Source organism: Protopterus annectens, chromosome 2.part2 (assembly GCF_019279795.1).
Source record: "Protopterus annectens isolate FY-2018-M chromosome 2.part2, PAN1.0, whole genome shotgun sequence".
Taxonomy (NCBI): Eukaryota; Metazoa; Chordata; order Ceratodontiformes; family Protopteridae; genus Protopterus; species Protopterus annectens.
Genome location: NC_056730.1, coordinates 1,115,800,611 through 1,115,828,110, shown reverse-complemented (window position 1 = coordinate 1,115,828,110; position 27,500 = coordinate 1,115,800,611). Strand labels below are relative to the sequence as shown.

Sequence of the window (27,500 nt, the reverse complement as noted above, 5' to 3'; positions counted from 1 at the left end):
CATGTAATTTGTTTTACATTTGGTCTTGCAACTGTATAATGATAATTACTTTATCATCATTAAATAACAGCCTTTGTAAAATTGATAGCTCACCTCTCAATAGAACAGTTGATGTATAATGTGTGTCTTCTACACTAACAGATCATTTAATTATGTTCCCAATACCATCCAAGCTTTCAATTACTACTGCACCAGCTCCCTGGGATGTCTCTGGTACTGACAGAACACCAAATAGAAGTTCCACTAATCTGTACCTTCGTAATGATTTAGTGATTGTATGCTGCTTGGAGCTTCTGTCATCTAGCCTGATCTGTCAGGATCCCTGTATTGCATCTAAGACTATGACTACATTAACATTTTTTTCTATATAGTTACATGTTCAGAATTCAGTTTTTAAGTTATATTTAAAAATACATATAAATAGCACCTTGGAACAATAGCAGGCTCTATTCTATTTGATGCATTATGTTTTCACATACTTTACTAATTTGCTGAACAGTCACTGATCATAAAGATATCACTGTTTATGGCATCTTTGTACACCTAGCATTATTTACTGCCTTTCTTTTATGCTTCTGTTGAATGGTTGTTTGCTGAAAATATAACATTTTATTGTATGATTATTCAAAGTAAACATTTATGAAGGGTTATGACCCTGCAGCACAGTGGCCACTTAAGAGTACCCTGTAGACATTTACATACAATACAGAGTATAAGGACAGAATGTGGTGGACAGCTGAGACTACTTTCTCAGCTGTAAGCAATGAATAATGTTCTTGTTTAATCACTTTATTTAAATCTGGTGGCAGAAACATGGCCTTAAGCTGAATACCAAAAAATGCATCATCATCCCCTTTGGGAAAAATGACGTCCCCACAAATTATCACATTAATAACGTCCTAAGCATGCAATCCATCATGAGGGATTTGGGCACCCAGGTTGATAGCATCCTGACTTTTGACCACCATGTTGATTCCGTTTTATGGAGAGCCTTCTATATGACCCACCTCATAAGTAAGGGTATCTCATCCAGGGACAAGGAGGTCATAACATCTCAGTATTCTTCCATTATAAGTCCCAGTATTGAGTAAAATGCCTCTTTTGGCATGTATCTCGCAAAGTACATGTAGCAGCTGGAGAGACCACACTGGTTCCTCACCAAGAGAATCCAGGGCCTCCAACATCTACCATATGCAGATAGTCTAAAAGCCCTATCCCTCTACTCAGTTTCATACAGACTCCTCGTAGGAGACCTCTGTTTGGCATACTTGAGTAACTTGCACAAACAGCCTCAACCTGGTCTGCGACATCAACAGGACTTGTTGGCGGGACAGATCTGTATCCCGGAGACTCCCCCATCTATGGAACAGACTCCCTCTCCACGTCAAGCAGAGTACCTCTTTACCCCTTTTTAAGCGCAACCTTGATAACTGGATGGGAAACAGAAAATATACCCCTGGGATTCCACCCATGTCATTGCTGGATAGGGGCATTGGGTGCTGACTTGTCTAAACATAGGCTAAACTCTTGGCTAGGCTTATAAAGGCCTCAGGGCCAATAGCCTAGTAACCTCCTATTATCCTATGATCTTGCAGATTAAAGTATATATATATATATATATATATATATATATATATACCAAAAATTATATATATATATATATATATATATATATATATATATATATATATATAAAATGTATCAATATAATTCTTGTGCTTCTCAGTGGTGGTTACATCATTCGCCCATTCTGTAAGCTCTGACTGCTTTTAAATGACAACTTTCCATTCACATCAGCTTGTGTTCATTTTTATTCCTTAAGAGTTACTGATACTTTCCTAGGTGAATGTCTAACTGGCAAAATTATCAGGACTAACTGGGCATGATAGCCTCCTGAGTAGCTTCCCAAACCTTTAAATAAATTAGCATTTTCATGCAAGACATCAGTTCTATGCATGTGTATTAATCAACACAGCGTTCTGATGCTGCAAGTATTCCTTTACATATTTACTCTTTTAATTTACACCGTGAATTCCTTTCGCATTCCTAACCTCTCATTAGCTAACTATTTTGAGACTTACCTTCTTTTCCCAGTGCCACTGTTTGAGATACAATATTTTAATTCTTATTTATGTTCACACCAGTAGATTCTGCCTACAATTCAAATTGTCCGATACACCTTCCTTTAGAGTGACAAAGTGAAATTTAACAAGGATCTTCTCCTAGCAGGTGAGTTGGTGTGCAAGATGCAGACAAAGAACAATCTATTCCACCAGTAGAGGATCTCAGACCAGAACTGGAATAACAGATACTGGCACTAGATATAAGAAATCTGCAACTCAAAACAGCTGACAGTCTGCAGCAGCAGCTGGAGGCAGAAGAAAGATAGGAGCATGTCAGCATCATGAGAGATAATCAACCTTTGCCAAGGGGGCACATGAGTCATGAGGAGGGGATACTGAACCCTAGATGCACAAGCCAGCATACTTTCTCCTCAGTATAAAGCGGGGTCGATGTTTATTATTTTTTATGCATATTTGTAAGAGTGTGTAATCAATACCAAGATGACCATGGGCAGTGGGGAGGTTTTTAATGCCTTTGCTCATGGGTAAAGTAATGCATGCAGTTTCTAAACTAAGAGATGTTAATTGCTTAAACTATGCTAAAGTTAAGGAACAATTTACAATGCATGTTTTAAACTGACTCCTGAAGCTTGCAGAAAAAGTTCAGAGAGCAAAGAAGACCAGCAGAAATCATTGGTTACTTTCATAAATGGGTGAATGAATGCAAGGTCACAATGTATAAAATGTTGGCATGTTTATTTTGGTAAGGGAACAAGTCCTCAGTACTCTGCATGAAGACAGGAGGAGTTGGCTGGCAGACTAGGAGACTAACACTGCTGAGGAGAAGGGGAGAAAGGGAAACCTCTACCTCGCTAAAAGGTTGTAACTGAATATGCATGGGCACCTAGCCCTTCACATGGGCATAATGGAACCCACAGCAGCAACTGCCTAAGCCATCAGAACAAGCTTACAGGAAAAAGGACAATCTACAAGTTCTGGTACATGTAGAGATCTGGGGGTTAGATGTTTCAAGTACAACCAAGATAGGTATGCAAGGTTTCAATGTCACAATGCATGTGAAATGCCTGCTCAGAGGCTTGAGTCCTGAGGAATCAGAAAGGCCTGTATTTCTTTCTGTCATCTCCCACTCTTTAAAAACAGCTTACTGGAGGTTTCCAGCATACATATAACTCCTCTGAAAGTCTGCTAGTTGCGTGTATGGCCAGGCACAGCTTAGGGATTTAAACTTTGATAATGCTGTATTTTTTGAGGTGTTAAGTTCATCAAAAAAATACTCAGACAATGTGAATCTAAAGCAAACTGATAATCTTGCTTTTCAAAATTGGCTTCTTCATGGGGAGGAAGCCCCTCATCTAAATGCAGGAAGTTTTGTAAAATGCACCCCAAAACTTAAAGTCATCTCTGTCACTACTGCACCTTGAGGGAAGGGATCAACCCTGAATGCAGCAATCTCATTCAGTGAATGCATATTTTGATCAAACGTTATTAGTCAAGCAGATGACCACTGAACAAGTGGCAAGATACCATTTCTTAATAACTGTGTTACAGATAATGAGTGTTGCCTTGGTACTGTTCTGAAATGTAGACTTCTGACTGCACAGTAGGCACTGTATAAATAATCTGCATTACTTGAGTTAACTAACGGTGCAAAAGTAAAGCAGATTAAATATAGGTGTATCAGTTCAGAGAGGAACCATTTTATTTGCCCTAGAATAAACATGGCAAGCATGCTGGCCATGGTTATGACATAGCAAGTAAATAGAGATACTTACGCTGAATCTTTTTAAAAACTTTAGTGCTCATAAATTTCAAAAATCTGTCAGCATAGAAATTAGGTCTGTGGACTGAAACAGCATCCTAAAAAAAAGAAATAGATGAGAAAGATCATTACTAGTATGTCGTATCTGGCTACTTGCATTACATTAAGAAATAATTTGTATATGGTAGTTCTCACCAAAAGAACGGGTAACATTTTTCACTTCACTGGATTCTGAATGAGGAGGAATGGATAACACACCTTATTATTTCGAAGTGCAAAGACTTAGAGGAGATTAACAATAAGAAGGTGGTGCCATTCGGATTCTAAATGTCAGGTAAGTGTAATTCACAGTTTTGGTGACAAACTACCATACCATTTCTCGCAAAATTGCTTAACAGCTGCACATAGTTTCAGCACTGGACAAATATGTCAAAACAGATTACCATTTCATAACATCATCAGATGGTGGTTTAGTGTAATTATTATATACTACTGAGGCATGCAGAGCTCAAGAAAATAAAATATGTTTCTCGGTGACTTAAATTTTGTGGATAACTAAAATGTTCTATTGACTTTTCAAACTATGACTGCATGTTTCAAAACTTTACAGTTCTATGCTGCAAACTATTCCTTGCAATACACTGAAATACTTGGAAGTTTATATTTGCATCAGGCAACAGGCAAGACTTTCTGAAAAAAAAATGTATAAATATAAAAGCAGTTTGAAACAGGAAGCTAACAATGACGTTTCCCTCTGGTGTAATTAGATATACAGTAAATTAAATAATCATTTATTTATCAATTTTTCTTTAATTAGAATGCTAGTCTACATGCAAGCATCAACATATGGTCCCCGGAAACTATTAAGCAAGCAGTCATTATTTTTTTCAAATATATTGCTTGCTTCATGCAAACACAATGAATTATTTAGGCACTGTCACTTTGCATAAACACACTTCTCTGACTCAGCACTCTACAGTAATTCTCAGCATCCACCGCCAGTAAAAACAACATAATATTGTATGCATAATGACTTACAAACTGACACAGTCTTCTCCTTTTAAATGGAAATCAAACTCTTTATAGGAAGGTGTTTCACTAGACTTGTACTAAAAAATATTTGTAGTCTACCTGGAAATAATATAATCTAAAGTGCAACTGTTTTACAGATATGCAGGTGCATTTCTCCATCTGAAAGTACCAAAAGTGTATTACAATGAATAATAGAATACTACTTCCAAGAAGAATTTCACAATCTGAAGCTAAATTAACATACACACTAATATAAGTGTATGAGTAAATATAGGTTCTCAAAGAGGAAGCTGTTCAGTAAAAGTCATCCCAGCAGTAACATTTAACTCTGTGTACCAGTCAGAATAGTTTGCTACTCCCCCTGCAGCCACTCAACTATCTGTGGGCTCATAAGGAAACTAATTAACATGGAGAATGGGTTTTCTTATTAAGCCCCAACTCCAATCCAAGGTGGCTGACATTAGCTCCCATATCACAGCAGGGTGTTCCGCGCCTTCCCTCATACATATGTATGCTACCACACATATACCAATGAAGCTACCATCAATGGCTTGGAAGGATTAAGCACGTCTTCCAATTCTGACTTTTTCACTGCCACATAAGCTGCTACTTCCATTGAGGGAGTAATGCAAACAAGTTCCACAACTTAGATAAAGCAAATTATACTTAAGGGAAAGACAAAATGTATAAAAAAAAGGTAAACAGGCACCATGGCACTCTATAATAAAGTAACAACTTTATCTGATAGCGCTAGTTACAAGAACTTGTAACAAGTTCTTGTAACTAGCGCTATCAGATAAAGTTGTTACTTTATTATCAAGTGCCATGGTGACAGCTTCCATGGAGGTAAACAGCCAACTGGAACCACTTTTCCCTTTCAGAAGGATGGGCAAGCTGGTGTCATCCACTTACTCCCATAGTCTTGCTTGCCTTTCTCTTCCAATGTCTAAGCTGATACCTGAAATGAGATTATCTTGATCACAGTCAAGAGTTGATTCTTCTGTGTCACCCAGCTGGAATGCAGTTTTACCTGCTCTTCTTTTTATGTCTTGGCTGTATTCACTACATATCTTTGTCCTATCCTGCGAGAGTATTTGGATCCCTAAGGCTTCATTTGAAGATGGGGCCTCAATCCAATCAGATTTAATCAGTTAACAAATATTAAACAAAACAGGTAAATGTGTAAATACATGTAACTTAGCTCTGGCTACTCCCCTCCATTGCAGCTATGTTGTTTTCTTCTCAATATATACATTTAGTATAACATAAGAAGTTGAAAGTCATTCGTAATGTTGATACTATTTCACTATTTACTTCTGGCAATACAAATGACTGTCACAGCTCTGTTTTCACTACTAGACATTCAGCTGTATATGTGCTGAACTCATCGGAGGTTGTAGATGAAAATGGTCAACAGAAAAACCTACACAGCCAGCAAATTAATGCATAATAAAATAAAATATGCATTCCTCACCTTAAATCAGTAGCAATGCAGGTGTAAATCTAATTATTACTTCAGCAGTCTGCCTTTGATTACTGTGCATTTTCAGTGACAGAGCCAAGAAGATATGAATTTATAGAATGTATTCTAAATTTTTATTAGTTTGTCTTATGGAAGGTAATTTTGGCTTACATGCAGTACACAGATTTTAATATTGCAGTGGAGTATTCGTGCTACACTTACTGTTTTCAAAATATCTGAGTCTCTGAAATGCAGAACAGCCCTGAGATATAAATGTTTTTCACAGGTACCCTCAGAATCAGTTACTGTGCAGCTTTCAGCTACAGGAGTTATGATATACAGTTCTTCCAATCACTGTAGTGTAGATCGCTACTGTGGTGATGCTGGTTCAAAACCTAGTACACAGGCTTCTTCTCTAGTCAGTGTAGCCTACCCTAGGCATTTTATACTGCTATTATGGATATTTCATTGTGCTGATGTCTACTTACTCCATCATACACCAGAGCTTTCCACGAGTGCTCCAACTTCTTCATTAGCCTTCAAACAGAAAGCAAGAGAGAGCATTAGTGATTGCACTGATAAGGGAAGTGAAACAACTGATGCATACTGATATCATACCATACCTGTATGACTGCAGAATATCAATAATGCCCATGAAGAGAAGCAGCCTTTCTCCCTTATGGGTTTTAGCTGGTATACCTCCCATTCTAGAACCAGAATGCACAGAACACCAAGATCAATATGTTCCAGAAAAGAAAACAAGTCACAAGACATAACATTAAATGAAGCAGAAATTATACATACTGTTAGTGAAAGTGATAATTAACCATGAAAGTGTGTGGTACTTGAATTACATAAGCATTAGGTACAAAATGAAATTCTAAATGTCTGAAAATTTCAAACCATTTCAAAAATGTTTTGTAGCTTTTTATTGTTCTCTTCTATAACTGGACAACAGTGCATTGTAACATTTCACTATGTCATGCTAGGTTATTTTACTTGTGTGCTTGCTTGCTTGATTGTATGTCCTACAGTTCATATATGGCAGGTAAACAAAATCACATTTAATGTGTACAAAATGCAAACAGTGGGATGGCACTCTATGTTTGAAAAGAGACAGTATAACAGAATGAGAAAGATGCAGTAACCTTAATCTAAAAGAAGGTATCAATTATCAAGCACAGAAACATTTTCGCAAAGGACATCATCAACTGACTACACAGCAGACCAATACATATTGTGATCACAGGATCACAGGAAGTTACTAGACTAATGGCTCTGAGGCCCTTATAAGCCTAGCCAAGAGTTTAGCCCATGTATAGACAAGTCAGCACCCGATGCCCCTGTCTAGAAGGGACACAGGTGGAATCCCAGGGTTCTATTTTCTGTTTCCCATCCAGTTATCCAGGTTGTGGTTAAAATGGGTAATGAGGTACTCTGCTTGACATGGAGAGGGAGTTTATTCAACAGATGGGAGAGTCTCTGGGACACAAATCTGTCCTGCCAACGGGTCCTACTGATGTCACAGACCAGGATGAGGATGCTCGTGCGGGTTACTTGAGTGGAGCTTGACATGTGGATATGCAGCAGTCCCATCAAGGTGGGGTCTGAGATCACTTTGTATGCCAGACAGAGGTCACCTCTGAGGAGTCTGTATGAAACTGAGTAGAGAGACAGGGCTTTAAGCCTATCTGTGTATGATAGATGTTCGAGGCCCTGGATTTTCCTGGTGAGGAACTTCTGCGGCCTCTTCAGCTGTTGCATGTGCTTTGCGAGCTACATGCTGAAAGGGGTGTTGTACTCAATAATGGGCCTTTTAAGGGAAGAATACAGGGATGTTATGACCGCCTTGTCCCTTGATGACATACCCTTACTTATGAGGTGAGCCATGTAGAAAGCTTTCTGTACAAAGGCAGCAACATGGTGGTCAAAAGTCAGGTTGCTATCAACCTGGGTGCCCAAATCCCTCATGACTAATGGAGTGCTTACGACATAATTAATGTGATAATTTGTGGGGTCGTCACTCTCCGTAGTGGGGATGATGATGCATTTTTTGGAATTCAGCTTGAGGTCATGTTTCTGGCATCAGTCATTTGTTTGGGTGAGACCCTCTTAGAGGATGTCCACATCACAAGGGGAATTGATGGTAGCGCCCAGCTTGCAGTCATCTGCAAACTTGATCAGCCATAGCCCACTGGTTTTGGCCTGCACCTCAGAAAAGTATATCCCAAATAACAGAGGCTCCAAGACTGAACCCTGGCGGCTTTCCCTATTTTGACTAGGTGGGTTCTATCAGTGAGCCAGTTTGCTACCTATCTGGTACCATACAGATTGATCCCTAGTTGAGAGAGTTTATCTATTATGCCCAAGTGGAAATAGTGTCAAAGGCATTGGCCAGCTTAAGGTAGGTGGTGTGCACTGTCTTCCCCTCATGCATGGCTTTGGTGACTGTCTCAAAGAAGTCGACCAGATTTAACAGACATGACCTCCCCTTGCCGAAGCCAAACTGTGTGGTATCAAGTGTTTGGAGGTTGACAATGTCCTTGTTAATGAGGTCTAGGATAATCTGTTCCATGGCCTTGCAGATCAGGCTAGTATGGCTGATGAGTCTATAATTCCCTGGATCAGTGGACGCACCACCTTTGTGTAAAAGGATTACAGTGGCTGTCCTCCACTCCGCTGGGACAAAGCTGGTACTCAGGCTTTGCCTGAATAGGGTGCCTAATGGTGCTACAGGTTCCTGCCTGAGTTCATGTAGGATGCAGCCTGGGATGGTATCAAGTCCCATGGAGGCTGTATTTTTTTGCCTTTGAGACAGCAGTGATGACCTGTTCCCTAGCTATAAGGGTAAGGGGGCAGGTACTGAGGTTGTCTTGATTTACTGATGGGGTGACACAGGGGTGAAGTTTTTGCTGAATCTGTCAGCCAGCAAGTTTGCTATGTCTACATCATTTGTATATGTGGTGTCCTTGACCACCAGTTCTAAGCAGATCTGGGTGCTTCCTTTGAGATTGCAGACATATGTGAAGAAGACCTTATGATTGCCTCTAGTAGATGTGGCCAATATGAACTCGAAGTTTGCTTTGGAGGATTTCAATAGTGTTCAAGCTAAGGAGAGATTGTTTCCAATTGGGCACCTGCTCCTTCTTGGTCCTGACTGCAATTTTTTCCTTTTGTTATAGAGTTTATTTATTGCAGATGTCCACCAGACAGGTTTACTCTTCCTTGCGGAGGATGATTTAGTCCTGTCGGGTATTCCTGATTCAGTACATCTATATAAATGCTTGTATAGTGCTTTGATGTAGTTTTGGATATTGGTGTCATTTTCTACAGAAGGGGAGGGGGCTATGAAGCTATTTATATCATCTCTCAGGAGGCTGTAATCACTTTGGAGAAGTTTTTTTGTTTGACCCTAGCCAGATGGGGATCAGGGAGATAGTGACTTCGAAAGTGACTGGTTTATGGTAGGATCTTACCAGGGAGGATGATACTATAGAGATGATGCAGTGATTATTCATGTTGGTTAATACCAAGTTGAAGATATTATCACCTCTTGTGGGGGTATCCACTAGCTCTTCCAAGGTGTTTGCATTGACCAAATTGTGTAATCTCTGGGCATTTGTGTTGGGCATGAGTAGTTCTTCCAATTTATGTTTGGGTAGTTAAAGTCACCCAGGATCAGAGTAAAGGTTGAATCTTGATAGATTTAAGGAGATCTAGATAGGTGGATTGGGCATCTTGAGTCAAATTTAGGGGCTGGTAGCTAGCTATGATTTGAATAGAGGTCTTGTCAATGGTTAACTGTACCTGGAGTGTCTCCTGTGCGTCATACTATTTGACCAGCTTGGAAGTGTGTGTGTCTTTAATATGTATTTAAACTCCACCTTCTTTGGCTTTACTGCCCACGGTTTGGGGTCTGAATGTATGATAGGATGAGTAACCAGGTAAGGCTGGGGTGCTCTCCGCAGCTTTGAACCAGGGTTCTGTGACTGCGCAGATGCCAGTATCTTCCAGGGTTAAGAATGCTTGCAATGAGTGCAGTTTCATGTTTAGACTCCTAGCATTTAGAAGCACGGTGGATTAGGAAACTTTATCTTCCAAGCTAAGTAACGTCATCCTACAGTTTTTACACAGTAATATCACCTACTAGTTACAGATACTACCTGGAAAACAATCAGTGTCTTTCAATTTCTTCATTTTCATTTTCATTTTTTAGCTTTCACAGATAATGAAGATCCCAATATTTCTTTTCCTAGTCAAATATCACGTTATTTCTTAATAAAGCTTATCTAAGCCTACATGGCATAGGGCATGCCACACTCTTTCAGTAGTTTTCCATGAAACAACTCTTCTAACAGTGGTTTACTAAATACTAGGATCCTTTATGACTCAATGCTAACCCACTGCTCTTTTACAAATATATTAATAACTTACTAATAGGTGTACCCACAATTACCTACATGCATTATGCAGATAATATTATAAATCTAGCCACCAGTCCTTCTATTACTGCCCTGCAAGGCATTCTGCAAAACAGTTTCAGTCAATGACAGAACTGGTAAAAGGATCAAATACTTTTAAAAATAGTTGTGACGTCCCCACTCTGGGCCAGTAATCAAGGAGCCTGAAACCTCACCACTGGCACTAGAGAGGGAAGTTCAACTGGAACAAAAATGGATGCACCCAGTATTTACAAATGCAATGCTCTGCATCGAGCACAATTTGCCTTAAGAGCACACAGGGAATACACTCCCTCCAGGTCCTCAGTAAGTCTCTCCCACTGGCACAGCTATAGAGTTGAGACCTCAGCTGAGTGTCCAAGCCAAGTTCTCCACCACTCTCTCTGTGAGACCAGTGCTTAGTGTCTCTGCTCCAAGTAGCTGACACACACATACACACACTTTGAGATTTGATTTTCAACAGACACACACACACACACACACACACACACACACACACACACACACACACACACACACACACACACACACACACACACACACACACACACACACACACACACACACACACACACACACACACACACAAAAAAGACTGGCACAGATTTACTAGCTATGCCCCTTCTGCCCACCCTATAAGGTAGTTACTGCCAATAGACACCCCAAATCCAGCTACTTGAAGGCTCTTACAAGGGTACTCAATTATACTGACTGAAATTAATATTAATGCAAATGGTAATGTTGACCAAACAGCCAGGTTTTCAGGAGTGACCACAGTGTCATCAACAGATGCAAGCAATAAATAACAAGTATTCTCAAAGGTTAAAATATTCTGTAAAGGACCAGCCACAATGTAAAGTTTAAATATATTTACTAATAAATAATAAAAGAACATGAAAATAATAAACATCTACTTACAATAAACACCAGAGTTTCAATCACAGGAAACATTAAAAATAGTATTGGTGGACAGGTTCACAGTTACAGAAAAAACAATACTTAACTAATCTCATATTTTCCTGACTGATCTAAAGAATTGTTATTTCCTGGTTACTTACTAGAGCAATGCAAGATGAAGTAGGTGAAAGATCCTTCTTTATCAGGTTACAAAAACAGAGTGCTCCAAGATTTCAGTCTCAGCTAGTATTAAATCATTACTTTAGTGATGGATTACAGAATGACATCCTATACATCTGGTTATCTGACTTCTGGTTCCCATGCAGCTCTCCCCCTTGGCTAGAAGCTGTCAGGATTTATCACATATTTGTCAATAATACACACACACACATACACACACACACACACACACACACACACACACACACACACACACACACACACACACACACACACACACAAAAACACACAAGCTTGCTAAGATCTGCTGCAGCTCCTGGAAGTCATAAGACAATGTCAAACCTCCACCCTTCCAGAGTAGCAATTGGTTCACCCCAATGGCAATGCAGAAAGCTTCCTAGTACAGACATTTTGTTTCTAGCTGTATTGAGAACTGTAAGATACAATCTTTATGGCCTAAATTAAGTAATTTAATTTCTTACTATTTTTCCAAAGTCAGGTGGATTGAGATTAACCTCTTCTCTTCCAGTTTTCTCTGTTACAATACATACATTTCAACATTTACAATAATACATGTACATTTCTTCCTCTGTCCAGCAGGACACATTTTTGATACATTTTAACACATAAAACACAAAGGAACCACCACAAACGAGCAAGCAAAGGCATAAGCAGAGCTAGGGAACACAATTTATGCCAAATAGCCGAGAAGCAGTAAAAATACATTGCACACTTCGAAAATAATAAATAAAAAATGATCATATAATGAAATTGAGCGCTTTTATCTCTGTCAAGTCAGAGACTTCTTCAGAATAACACTACAAATAGATTACTCACTTTTATGCAATCATATTTAAATTCACGCCCCCCCCATTTCATGCAACAAGCCAACCAGACACACTAAGCAATAACATATGTAAATGAATTAAGTAAATGAATATTTACATCACACTTTATCACAAGAAATATATAAAATATAACAATAAAAATATATTAAATATTAAATATAAAATATAAAAATGTATAATTCCCACTGTCCAATTGGGTCATGCATAGTACTTGAGTGATAAGTACAAGCTTTAAACTAAACATTAAAAACCTTTTTATAAATAAAAAGGGATATAACTATGTAAATATATACAATGTAATATAAAAGGGTTGCTTGCATATTCCATCACTAGCTTGACACTTACAATAAAAAATATCTAGCCAGGGCTTTCAATTTCAAAAAACAAGACAGTGAAAATGAATAATTAACCCAACTGGACAGTGGGAATTATACATTTTTATATCTTATATTTAACATATTTTTATTTTTATATTTTATATATTTCTTGTGATAAAGTGTAATGTAAGTATTCATTTACTTAATTCATTTACATATGTTATTGCTTAGAGTGTCTGGTTGGCTTGTTACATGAAATGGGGGGGGGGGCGTGAATTTAAATATGATTGTATAAAAGTGAGTAATCTAATTGTAGTGTTATTCTGAGGAAGTCTCTGATGTGACAGAGACGAAAGCACTCAATTTCATTATATGATCATTTTTTATTTATTATTTTCTAAGTGTGCAGTGTAATAAAGTGTTTTTACTGCTTCTCGGCTATTTGGCATATATTGTGTTCCCTAGCTCTGCTTGTGCCTTCAGTTGCACATTTTTAACACAAGCAACTTTACAAATACATTTCAACACAAGCAACTGTATAAATCAGTTTGATATTCAAATAACATATAATTCTTTACTGAATTCCAGCTAACTGTGGTGACATATGTTATACAACCACGGTCCTACTTCTCCTGGCATAGCTGGCAATACCTCACATTGTTACAGTAGTAATAAATCCTTTGCCCCCCCCATATGGAGTTTTTTATTAAGGAAAGAAAGTGCTAATCTGAGGCAATAGGGTACCTTAGGCTTGCAGGTGCAAAGTGGTATGCAGATATTTTAATCCTTGTGGTAAAATGTATGCCTGTAGATGCTCCTTGATACATCTGACTTTGGCAGGCAGAATTTTTACTCAGTAAAATCCACAGCTGTATGTAAATGAGGTTAGCTTCATGCATGTAAGGGGAAAAGGAACAAGGATGGGATTTACAACTTATGTGAAAAACATGACTAGCATGCTGCCCTCATACACATCTTATGTTTTAACAATGCTTCACTGGTATATCTTGTCTTAGAATACTAATGAGTACAATATTTTTATAGCTGAATGCTACACATTTTCTTGACTGTCAAAAAGCAGAACGTGTCTGTAGGATATACAAAAACACAGTAACAGTGAGTGTTTGTCATGCTCATTTACTCAGATATTAACAAATGTTGAGACTGGGCTATGAAAAAACGACCATAATATTAAATATTTGCATTGCTATCTCCAAATCTGCCTGTGATGGAGTACATGCAGTTTTATGGTGCTAAAGTGGGAGGTGTTTACCTAAACTGCCACTGAGACTATGTTTCTAACAAAGTATCTATTGAGATTCTGAGAATCTTTAACTGCAGTCCTTGGAACTACATCACCGCAAGTCAGAATGTGAGGGATTCATGCTTATTCTGAATGTGCAGTATCTCAGAGTAGTCTCCTACTTTGAGATATACAATGATCTTGGAGATAAGTACATATATAGCACAGGTGTGTGTGGCAGGAGTGTGGAGCTTCCCTGTGTTACTGGGAGTAGGAGGTGACTTCTGGAATGTGCTGTTTTAACGTACAGTTTAATTTTCCAAGTTTTATGGATCACAGAATTGAGTTTTGCAATTCTAATTACACAAATTCTAATTACCACAAACAGTGAGGAGCATACAGGCAGTTTGTGAAGTATTCTGCAAAGTTGTTGTTTTTGTTGTGGGGTCGCCACAGCGGAACTCCGGTCCGCTAATGATTGCAGTTAGTTTTTATGGTGTTGAGTTGCCAGCCCGACGCCCAACCTTCAACGAAGGCACGCCCATTCAACACATGTCTTTCGAACGCCCACTCGACCGTGGGGAGGACATGCAGACTCCACACAGAAGGCACTCCCAACCCAAGCCGAGAATCGAATGGGAGAACCTCTTGCTGTGAGGCAACAATGCCACAAAGTATTCTGCAAAGCATGTTATATTAATCACACATTTATTAGCATTTTACAAAGAATGGGGAGAATTTCAAGAATTTATTACCCTGAAGGGGCATGATTTCATAAAGAAGTGACACCTAATTACAGTTAACAGTTGATACAATAAGTTACACCTGCAAAGAAAATGCAGGAGAATCAGTTTATATGCAATGTATCCAATGTACAGTAATTATTGGAACTTGATTATGTACAATATAAGAACTAAGGTACTGACTGCATCACAGATGATTTACACTTTTACAGTGTTTAAACATTCTGAATGTAGTACACCTACACCTTCTAGGATTAAATTTCTATGTGTGTGTGTGTGTGTGTGTGTGTGTGTGTGTGTGTGTGTGTGTGTGTGTGTGTGTGGTACAGTTGAAGAACATGTAATAGATAATTTATAATTGTAAGCAAGCAAGAAATACTGTTTAGACAGTTGAAGAGAGAGAAGCAGGTTAAGAGGGTTATGGTTATATGGTTAAGTTAATATTTGCATTCTGGGCAATTTCAGACTTTAGGAGGTAGGGTATTCCAAACTACTGCAACAAGCTTGCTGAAAGCTGTCTCAGTTGTACATAAAGTAAATGAAGGGCACTGCAGATTGATGAAGTGTTATTTCTGAGTGGGTAAGACATTCTGTAAGGTTTTAATAGGAGGCCAAGTGGAGGACTGAAGCCTAAAAGGGACATTTGCATATGAATGCACAGATCAGGTATCTGGCCCTCAGGTTGATGGGTAGGGTGTTTCTAGAGTTTAGGAAGTTGCAGTAATGAGTTTTTCTATTAGGCAGATTAATGAATTGCGAAATCATTTTTAATGATTTTTTTTTATGTGTATTGACTTTGATGTGTTATCTAGAATCATATCTTTCAATGGTCCAGAATTTCACAGACTATCCAGATTTTGGTCTCATATCTTTAATCTGTTCCTCATATAACGTGTGGTTTTCTGGTAAATTATTGAGGAGTGAAGCCACTAAATAATGACAGACATTTGAGTTTCAGACTTCATATCTTTCAGAAATGCTTGTTAATACAAAACCTGTTAATCAAATAACTTTCTAAGTTTATAAAAGCAACATTTAAAATATGTCCCTAATTCAGACATTTGCCCCACCATTATGTCTGGCTTTGTCCAGAAGTGTACTAAGAGGCTGAGAGGTATGATTAGAACAATTACTGGAAGTAAACTTTTTGACTTTGGTAGTTGAATATTTTGGCTAGATAGTATATAGTCTCTGAGGAAATAAATCTGAAAGGCTTATATGGCACTTTTAGTTGATATAACACTTCACTGATAATATTTCCAGTATATGCATTGAAAGCTAGGGAAGGGTCTAGCAGTATTCCTAGGTCCTTATAGGTATATACTTGTCAGTGAGACATAGTTAATGTTTGTCGCATGCCTCACTGGACATTGAACATTAGTCCATCTTTGAGGGATACTGAAGAAATTATTTTGGCTTTAGAATAGGTGTCAGTTTTTTGGCTGAGTACCAGCTGTAGATAGTAAGAAAATCTTCCTAAAGAATGTTTTGAGCTTGTTTATATCATCAGAAGAGAAAGAGATCGCCAGTGTAAAGTAGCATGTTTATTTAGTGAAAATCAGCTGGAAGGGAGAAAATAAAGATGGAAGAAAGAATAGGATAAAGTAACGGTTCTTAAAGAACATCAGATGTAACAGTTGTAGGGATCGGCGATAGACTGGTGTCACCAAATTCAAACCGGAAGTGACTAATACTATGACACTCCAAGAATTTTGCTAAAGCTGCAGAGATGTTCATACAAAGATGGGGTTGGTAAATTGAGTATGTAGCGAGCTGTTATCAATACAGTGAACAGAGGTTCTGAGTTAAAAGAAGCTTTTGCTTTTGAAGACTCTACTGCCCAGGCTACTGTATATTGTATTAGTGACAATAGGAAGGACAGCTGAGGTATTAAAATCAGTGTAAAATCCATACATTTGTCCTCATAAAGTATGCCTGGCTTGGAGGAATTAGATTCTTTCCCTACAGAACAACTTTTCTAGGACTTTAGCTACAGAGGTAATTATTGAAACTGAGAAACAAAAGAAGTTCCCCAGTGGCACACAAACCATCAGAACTTTAGCATTTTCATTTGGTTGTTTATAACTATTTATCATTAATATGAATAGCTGTAATTTGGTTTACTGAGCATTTATTTTACGTTTAATGTAGAGCTTATTTAAAGCAGTAATGTCTATTTGAGAACAGTTCTGATGAAGTCTGTTTCATTTAACTAGATGAAAGTGCTAAACTGTAGATTAAATCTTAATTTCTATTTTTTAATTTTTTAAAAATTAGTTTACATTTACAATGCTGTTTTTATGCTCAGAACATACACTGAATTATTCTGAACACCTAAAACATCGATAGCTGAAAGATGCAGGCTGAACTGTACAGCTATCTCCCAGACTTTGATTGCCTCTTTGCATAACTGGAAATATCTATTTTTTCCTTATTTGTCTATGTATGACTTCACTGTATGGCTATTTGTTCTAATTTGGATATGGCTTGCCGAAAAATTGTCATAGAAAGCTATCAGAGCAATATGCACTACTGTACTTCTATCAGTGTTTTAAACCAATATAAAGAGATATTGCCTAAAAGATTAATTGCTCTATAATAACAAGTTTCTGAAGTGTTCTCCACAGCCACAATTGGAAGAATCTGATTCCAAACAATTTCTCTCTGATAGGTAAAGACGTTTCCTTCCAATGGATAACGTTGCTACGTCTGTTTACCACAATAATTCTTTACTTCTTTATGTGCTGAGAAAGAGGAATCATCACTTACAGTAGATCCCTATGCAGTCCAAAGATTTTTGAGGTATCCCAGAGTTGTTACCATATGTAGTCTTACATGATATACCTGGAGGATGCAAAAAGATATTGATCCCAAAGGTTTCAGGCAACTGTCTTGCTATGATCTTTTGTTGTTTAGCAAAGACTGTCAGAAATATTTGTTTCACTTGATTGTCCTGTGTAGAGAAAATTTTCATTGAACCTTTATCTATGACTACTTATAGGAAAATTACTGAAGTTAAAGGAACAGAAACAACTTTTTTGTAGTATATTGTAATGCTTACAGACAGAAGGAACAAGATTGTTCTCTATAATGAAACAACAGTTCTGTCTTTGTTACCATCAAACAATATTCCAAATGGGAAAGATGGTGATGTTTTGCTTTCTTAGATATGAAAAACCTTGAGTTAAACATTTCTTAAATACTATGAGACTGTTTGTAATCTAAATGGTAGAGTAAAAAAAAAAAACATGGTGCTGTGTCTGGAGCCTTAGTTATCTTCTGTGAAAATGTCTCATTCAAATAGAGCATTACACATCTTCCATGTGGATGGTTGCCTTATATGAACTGTGCTGTATGAAAAAGTAACTGTTCAAGTTTGAAAGTTCTAAAATTGGAATTTGGGTCTTGTTCTTTTTTGGTACTCAAATAGTCTGGAATACAAGTCTTGACCTCTTTGTTTTCTTCCCTGGAATTGCACTTATGTGAAGATAGTGGTAGATTACTGCCTATAAATACAACATGGATGCCTTTATTGGTTTGCTACTAGCCCATTCTGATTGTTGAACTTATTGATCTTGAGTATTGAACACAGTACTGTTCTAGGCTCAGTTTCTTACTGTGATTATCATCTTAGTATTGTGGAATTATTTAGCATTTAGACTTTTTCCCACAGTTCCTTTGTGACAATTTTAGCACTTGCATAATGTTTTGTGGTTCCTGTGTCTCATTCTGGTGTTTCCTTGTTTGTTGTATACATACTAGCTACATACTCTTTGCATTAGAGTGAAGAATTGTTTTTTTTTTCCCTAGACTAAACTGCTCAAAACAAGTGTGCTCATGAATACTAATAAAAGCAAGATTTATTATCAACAAACAGGTCATTTTTATTATTTTGGTTCCAAGTTTGAGCAATATGTTTGCTTCACTTATAAGAGATTACTGGTTGTACAGTTTGCCTGCACAGAAAAACAAACATTGCAACTTTAAGGTGTAGTGAGTGCAAGTTTTCTGTCTGACGTTTTGAACACAAAAATCTGAACATTTTTAGACATGGATTCTTTAACTGTTTTGAGGGAGCAAGACATAACTGATACTATTTAAGAAATGTATGCATGTTGTTTACAGAATAAATACTGAAGAAGAAGCTGAACAGCCATACCTCTAGTTACAAGCAGCTTGATGTCATCTCAACCATATTGTTCAGACTTGTGGACTGCTGTAAACTGGAAAAGTTATTATAACTAATTATTTTTATCAAATCTATAAAAGCAGTTTGCTTGTGGACTTTGGAACAACTACATTCTGGCAATAGGTCTGCCTATCTTTTAGGATAGTTTCTCCATACCTTACTTGAATTCAAAGTTGCCATCATTGAAGTGTGTTCCCAAAGCTTTGAATTTATCAGTTTAATTGTTTGTTAATGCTGGGCTGTTTGTGGATGAAAGTGTTTAATTTTACCCATATTGTTGTTTCATTTCATTATGAGTATGTTAAGTTACTGTAACATTATTAAGGAATAAGCAGTAAAATAAACCTGAAGTGAGGTGCTGTATAAAGCCTGTTGCACTGGATTGGAAGTTGTTTGAGGAGCAAGGGGCATTTGTATTTTTTGAAGAATATCTATTGCACAGCCTTGGTGAAAGACCTGAAAACTCATTTGTTTCTGGTAGTCAATACAGGCAGCAATTTCTTAATTTTATCACCTACAGATTCCAGAAAAGATGAAGGGACAAGAGTAGCAGTTATTTTGAAGATTTCTTGATGAATCTTCCTTTAACTGAGGAACCTGAACTTCTGTCTCAGAACTTCTCATTGATCTGTTTTTGTTGGTGAAATTGTAAGACAGATCCTCTTATAAAATGATTTATTATTTAGAGTAGAAATGCCCTGTTACACAGGAATATGGGGTAGGTAGATATGTTTAAAGGAAGATCCACTTTTATCTTTCTTTTCAAAAGCCATAATAATGCCATCTGGTGGCTGAGCAAACAAACATTCTTGACTTAAAGAAGCTGTCATCAATTTGCCTTTGACAATCTTCATTATCACATTCAGTTCTAAGCTGTTTTTTTAAATTCATTTGTTAACTAGCTAAGTAATTCAGTCATTGGAGACCTTTCTTCAGACACAAATTAGGCAATGAAGGCAAGGATAAATGCTACATCTATGCACAGTTTAATGTAGCCAGTTAACCAGTTTTTGGAAGGAAACTGGAGTATCTGGAGAAAACCCTCCCAGACACATTCAGAACAAGCAAACTCCACCTGGACAGTAATAATGGGTCAAAACTGAACCCTGGACCTTGGAGCTGTTAGACAAAGGTCTTAACCACTACAGCTCTGTGTGCGACTGCCCAGTGAAGACTTCTTAGGACAACTGCTGACATAGCAGCTTTTGTTGTGGAATTAGCATCATACATACGTTTCAGTGTGTGCACATGTATTTAATATGCATTAGTAACTAACCTTGCTTTTCCATTAGTAATATTATCTTTAAAAACAGACCATATGTTTTCCTGAATAATATCTAGGATACCAAATAAGTGCCCCAACATTTACGTACTGGAAGCATACTGTAAATGTTTGCCTCAGATTTATTTAATAATCGTGAGCCTTTACTAAAAGGCAAGGTTGCCCAGGGGTCACAATTCTTCCACATTGATTAGATGTAGATAAGGAAATAGTAACAGAATCAGGTTTATGTACACTATAAAAATCTTACATGTTAAGGTGCTTTACTCATCTTTCAGCCTACATAGGAGGGGAACCAGGCCAAGTATCACATCAATGATTATTAGCTATTAAAATATCTTCTAAGATATAATATAATGGAGACACTTCCCACTTTAAATAGGAATCTCATCATTCCCCTGAATCTCTTTCCAAATGAAGAAGGATTTCCTGCAGGCCAAATGAAAAGCACAACCATATACTTTAAGGTATCCATAAAACAGTGTCATCTTGTGAAGTTCCTGATGATTAAGACAAATTCTCCCTTGCAGAATTTTGAAAAGAAGAATGATTTGCTTTTGCCTTATGGAAAAAAAATCTTTCACGTCATTACATGCATCAAGAAAATTAGTAATTTTCCTTCCTCTTTTTTCTTAACATTTGTATGTACTTGCAAATTCTCACATCTCTGTGCTCTGGCTATAGACTGACATTGATCCAAATTAGGTAACAACATAAGTGGTTTCTTGTACAATATTAAATATATTTTGTAAAGTATTTATAGTCACAGGAGTTTGAAGCAAGTCAGATCCTGTATAACATGAAGAAACGGAAAGCCCTGGTTTGATAAAGAATCACTGAGGTACTGGACTTATCTAACACTGAAACCTTTAGACCCAGTATGGTCTAAGAGGAGACCAATATAGATACTGATAAAGGTGTTTCTAGGTTATTAGCTTTTGGTAGTGCTGTGATTGGTAATAACAGTGCTGGCACTTTAAAAGAAATGACTTTGTGTCCATAAATATACGAGTTATTTGAGAAACAGTATGCGCTTCACACATACTAGCAGATGTTTATTTCTTTAGTTGTGTGACAGCCTCCTTTCCCTATGAAAATATCCTTTTTCTCCTGCTTTTTCTACGTTAATGTTTTCCATATCAAAGGAAGGGCAGTTAAAATAGTCTTAAATACAGAAACTTGTGTAAGAATACTGAAACTATCCTACCCCAGTCACAGTTTCATAGTTATTTTAAGTTTTACTGAAGATCTCTGACGAAAAAATAACAAATGGTAAATCGGCAAGAGTCATTATTCTACTGAAATTGCTTTGATGCTAATGGGGTGGCTCATTCGTGCAGCAGGTAGCATTGCTGCCTCACAGCAAGACGTTCTCCAGTTCAGGTCTTAGCTGTGGTGCCTTCTTTGTGGAGCCTGCATGTCCCTCCTGTGGTTGCTTATGTTTTCTCTGGGTGTTCTGCTTTCCTCCCACGTTCCAAAGACATGCAGGAGTTGAATCAAGTGTCTACAGGTATGACTGTGTGCAAGTATAAAGGCCTGACAACCTACTTCCATTTCTCCTTTAGCCTGGAAAACTCCACTGACAGTGGTGGCAAGCCACAATTTCACTATGAATCAGCTGAAACTGTTAAAGAGAGAATGAGTGTCAGAAATGAATAAGGTTTCTAACAATGCTGGATAGATATGAGTGCAAATGATAGATTTGGCCCAGTTAAAGTCATCATATAGAATACAGGATTGCTAATAAATTTCTGATCTAGATGAAGACAAGATAGGTAGAACATAACCTAAATGTTTTGATTTACTGCTTCAGTGATCCTCTCCAAAGAAAATTTAGTAGCAAACTTAAAATAATGCACATTAATTCTGCCTATAAACATCTCAAAAGTCAAAGTAAACTTTATTGTTATTCAGACTATACAACTTTTGCATCACTGAATGAAATTTTGTTACTCCGTCTCAAGGTGGAGGCATTTCCACATACAGACATTCTACAGTACAACAGCTACTACTGACATGATACACATTATTTCCTTAAACTCTTAACTACTATACACATTAATTGCACATACAGAAGACTTTATTCAAGGCAGTCATTATTGCACAGTTGCTTTACAGCTTTGGTTAGAGCACAAAAATATGAATTTAAGAAGCTCAGTGGTGGTGTTATTGCACAGAAATATTATTGCACAAAAAATATAAGGTATTGCAGTTGGAATTTTCAGCAGCCTTTTTCAGAGTTCAGAGTTCAACATGGTGTGGAGTTAGTGTGAGTTTAGTAGTCTAATGGCCTGTGGGAAGAAACTGTTATCTAATTTGTCTGTTTTGCATCTCCACAACAATCCATAGGTTCATAGGTTGGTACTAGGCTATCGGCCCTAGGGCCTACACAAGCCTAGCCATAACAATTCCCTGGCTATTTCTTCTCACAATATTTACTTCCCTGTACTCCTGCCTAGCAGGGTGACTGACATGATCCCTGGGGTGAATTTCCTATCACCCATTCAATCATCAAGGTTCCTTTTGAAGAGGGCCAAAGAGGCGCTCTGCTTGACGTGTATGGGCAATCTATTCCAGAGTTTGGGGAGTCTCAGGATCAGGAATCTATCCCTCCAGCATGTTTTGTTCATTGTGATGACAAGGTTTAGATCCCTGGAGCATGTGGCTCTGAGGGATTGGGATTTCTTTACATGGAGCATGTCCAACAGCTCTGGGTTTGACATGGCCTTCTATGTTAAGCAGAGATTGCCACTGAGTAGACAATATGCGACAGAGTATAGCTAGAGTTTTTTTAGATGGTCAGCATAGGGCATCTGCTTTAGGCCTTTGATTCTTCTAGTGAGGTATTTCTGCGGACTTTCCAGTTGTTGCAGATGTCTTGAGACGTACATACCAAACGGGGTGTTGTATTCTATAATGGGTCTAATGAGGGATGAGTACAGTGGGACAATGACCTACTTTTTTCTGGATGAAAAGCCCTTAGTGATGAAATGTGTCACATAAAAGGATTTCCTGACTGTTGTGGCAATGTGGTTATCGAAGGTGAGACCACTGTCCACCTGTGTCCCTAAGTCTCTTATCACACTTTCAGTATTTAGTGTACTGCCACCTATGTGGTAATTCACGGGTACATGCTTTTTACCAAAGGGGATAACTAAATATTTCTTGGCATTGAGCTTGAGACCATGGCTTTGGTACCAAGCATCTGTTTCTGTAAGGCCCTTTTGTAGAATATCTACATCATTTGGGAATTCAATAATGGCTCCCAGTTTGCAGTCATCTGCAGACTTTGTTAGCCAGAGTCTCTTAGTGTTGGCCTGTACTTCAGAGAAGTAGATGCCAAACAAGAGTGGTCCCAGGACTGAACCCTGAGATATTCTACTTGTCACTTGTCTGGACCTGGATTTGGAGTCGGCTACTTTTACAGTGTGGGTTCTGTCAGTAAGCCAGTTGGCAACCCATCGAGTGACGTAGGGATTAATGCCCAGCTTAGTAAGTTTATCTATGATTCCAGAGTGGGGGATGGTGTTGAAGGCCTTGGCGAGGTCCAGATAGGGTGTGTGGACCACCTTACCCTCGTCCACAGCTCTGGAGATTGATTCAAAGAAGTAAATCAGGTTCAGGAGACAAGATCGGCCCTTCACAAACCCAAACTGGGTGGGGTCCAGTGTTTGAAGGTTGCCAATGTCTTTGTTTATAAGTTCCATGATAATACATTTCATGGCCTTGCAGATCAGGCTCGTCAGATTGATGGGGCAGTAGTTCCCAGGATCCAAGGTGAATCCCCCCTTGTGCAGTAGGATAACTGTAGCTGTGCACCACTCAGTGGGCATGAAGCCTGAGGTGAGGCTATGATTAACTACATCCAAGAACTACATTATGTATCTCCTTGAAATGGCTTATGATTTTCACTCTTCTGACACCCTCCTATTTTTGCAACAAAGAGACAAAAACTCTTTTTTAAATTGCTTGTTTAGCATTTACAAGGTTTGGGACTGGAATCTGGCATCTATTGACTGGATCTTATCTATCCAGCACAAATTAAAAAAGGTGTTTAAAAAATTGCTTTCTTGACATGTAGAAACAGTCTTAATTTATCAGTTGATCTACTTAGGGGGACCCTCTTGACAGTGTACAAATTTGGGTTTGTTGCCTCTTTTACTCCTATTTGAATTTTTTTTCTCAGTGGCTTTTTACTTATTTATTTTATTTAAATTTGTTTAAAGGCCGTGAAGCCTCAGTCTAGATGTACAAAGGGGCTAAAAAAGGACAACTCCAGGAGTCATGTTACCAGTGATAATACTTAGTTAAAGAGTGAACAGATGACCAAGGGGCCATGACACAAATATCAGCAATGGTGAGTTCCTATTTTGGCTTTGTTCTCACATTACTGTTTGACTTGTCGTTTTGTGTTGTGTGGCAGGAGGGTGTCAGCTGGAAGTCTGTGCTCCATGGCTCTTTATTCCTGCATCTTCTGGCTAGTGTTAACTCACCAGACTATAAATTACCAGTCACTACCTGTTGGAATAAGTTAGTTAATACAAGGGTAAGAAGGCAGCTAGGAGAGGAAGTGTGCATCATTAGTACTGACCACAGAGTTTACTATGTCTTTTTAGATTACTCTCAACTCCACCCTGCATGCTGGATGGCTGGATAATGCATCTGGATGAAAGTGCACAAGGGAGTTGTTAGGGATTTAACCCCATGTCCATAGTGGCATACACTTTAACTGTTCTGTCCAGTCCTTCTGTTTGCTAAGGGTCTATATTAGAACATTGAATATTTAACAGTTCAAATCACTAAAGGTCTACCCTTAGTGATCAAACTGTTAAAACATCGAATGTTCCGAAAAAAAATTGTTGCTGTTGTGTCTTTCGGCTTTTAGGGGGTCGCCACAGCGGAGCTCCGGTCCGCTAATGACTGGTAGTTGATTTTTACGTGCCGAGTTACCAGCCCTGACGCACAACCTTCAACGAAGGTATGCCCATTAGCGCATGTCTTCACGCAGAAGACGCTCTAACTGAGAGTCGAACCGGACAGCTTCTTACTGTGAGGCGACAATGCTAGCACAGCTCCACCACCGCGGGTGTTCCGGAAAAAAAAAAAAAAAAAACTAAATGGTGTAGGCAGGGGGGGGGCAAGCCCCCATGCACCCCCCCCCATGGGGGCTGCACCCCCACACCCCCCGTTACTTGAATATACCAACTCCGAGACCACACTATATTGAAGTAAATGGAAATCTCCCCTTACGGAGATTTCTGTTTACCTCTTCAATGTTCTGCAGTTTCGCTATTCTTGTGTTGGCAATGTCAGATTCGACATTGTCAGCTTTCGAGAATGTAATATAGACCCATTTGCTAATACCTATGACAGTGGCCCCAATCCCCACCAGGGGCCATGACATCAAGAATAATCAATCATGCCCCTGACCCTCTGCTCCATGAAAGGTGAGGAAGGCATATGACTCATCATTGCTCCCACTTCACCAGCTGGTTCCTTCAGCACTCTCACAACTAATATAATCCAAGTCATCTAGCATGTAATCTTGACTTCAGCACTCTTTTCTAATTTTGGATTTTGTCATATGGTTCAAACGTTTTAACGAAGATCTCCGTACAGTATGGAATGGGAAGATTTCCTTTTTCTGCACTGTAGTGCAATCTTGAAGTTGGTATATTTAAAAAGTGGGTAATGTGGGGGTGCAGGGGGGCTTACTCCCTACTCAAAACATTTAAGTATGTTATTTGTGTAGTTTATTATTTTTTTTTTATTAGATGTTTGAACTTTTAAAAATTCAATCATATGGTGTCGACCACATGATGGTCAAACTTTTGAAAGTTCGATCATCTAATACAGACCCTCTAATTTCAACAAAACCAACAAAAATTGAGACATTTTGAAAGAGAGTTCTGGAAGTAACTACATCTCAGATAGAGTAGCCTTAGGAAGGAATATTACCCGCTAGGCAGCTCACATCCACACCGCAAAAGATAATGCAGTCTGCAATCCACTTTGGAAAGAGTTTGCTTGGCAAGTGTAAACCTTTCTGTTCCCAGAGCAAAGGAGATGAATGACTGTTCCGTCTTCTTAAACCATTATACTTCTTCAAGTAGAACCTGAGCAAACAGTGCATGTCCAGGTTATGAAGGGCTTTCCCCCTGATTTCTTTCTCCAAAAAGGAAATTATACCACTCATAGAAAAAAGTAGGCTGTTTCTATACACCACTCAGTCATTGTGAAATACTAGATATGGTTCCCTACAGATAAGGGTCCAAAAGTCCAATATCTTGTAAACAGAGGTAATCCCCATCAGGAAGGGTATTCCAACTGAGATGCATTTCAAAGGTAAACATGGTTCTCACGTTCCCAGATCCTCACCTTTAGCACTGGACTGAGAAAGCACTGCTAAGAGAATGCCAGTAAAACCACTTTGCCTAGAATGTGAACTGCTCAGAAGGTGATGCCTCTGTCTATTGTCCACTGATAGTCCTGCATTACCTTTCTGCACAGGGGTTATGAGTATGCACTCCTCTGCATGTTTAGCAAAAATTAGAGTTGCTATTGGCAAAATGAGGAGGGGGTCCATAAGCAGCATCCCCTCCACAGCCTTCAAGTCAGGGCATTTGCATGAACTTTCAACTGGTTGATATCCAGCCTTCTCTTTAGGAAGACCACTTCAACTGGGTTTTGAAAGTGATAAGATAGGTTCTCTTCCCTACCAGTTAAATGCTCTTCAACAAAAGAATAGTTTTGTCTACAAAAAAGGTGTGATTCACATTCATATCAGTAGGAACTGCTCACCAGTCCATGTCCTAGCTGCAAGGTTCTACCATCAAGAGAAGACGGTGACTCCCAAAAACTCACAGCCCATTGCCGTACTCATTTCCTTAGGCATGTGAAAGAAACAATGAAGATCTTGGTGGCTGTCATAACCAAGAAATGCAGAAGGGTGAATACACAAGCTAGGCCTCCTTTGGCCTTTTGGCACATTTAGACTCAAGCTT

At 38.4% G+C, this 27,500-nt stretch overlaps 1 protein-coding gene across 13 annotated transcripts in view; it reads right to left on the bottom strand.

The window, feature by feature from the left end:
- PIP5K1B (phosphatidylinositol-4-phosphate 5-kinase type 1 beta) overlaps window positions 1-27,500 on the bottom strand; it is a 1,685,295-nt gene that overhangs the window by 222,653 nt on the left and 1,435,142 nt on the right. For all 13 annotated transcript variants that reach the window (XM_044064337.1, XM_044064336.1, XM_044064340.1 and 10 more), the window contains 3 exons: window positions 6,961-7,044; window positions 6,826-6,874; window positions 3,857-3,941 (listed from right to left, as the gene is read on the bottom strand). In XM_044064337.1, the coding sequence (XP_043920272.1) occupies window positions 3,857-3,941; window positions 6,826-6,874; window positions 6,961-7,044 (218 nt within the window). The remainder of the gene's footprint in view (window positions 1-3,856; window positions 3,942-6,825; window positions 6,875-6,960; window positions 7,045-27,500) is intronic.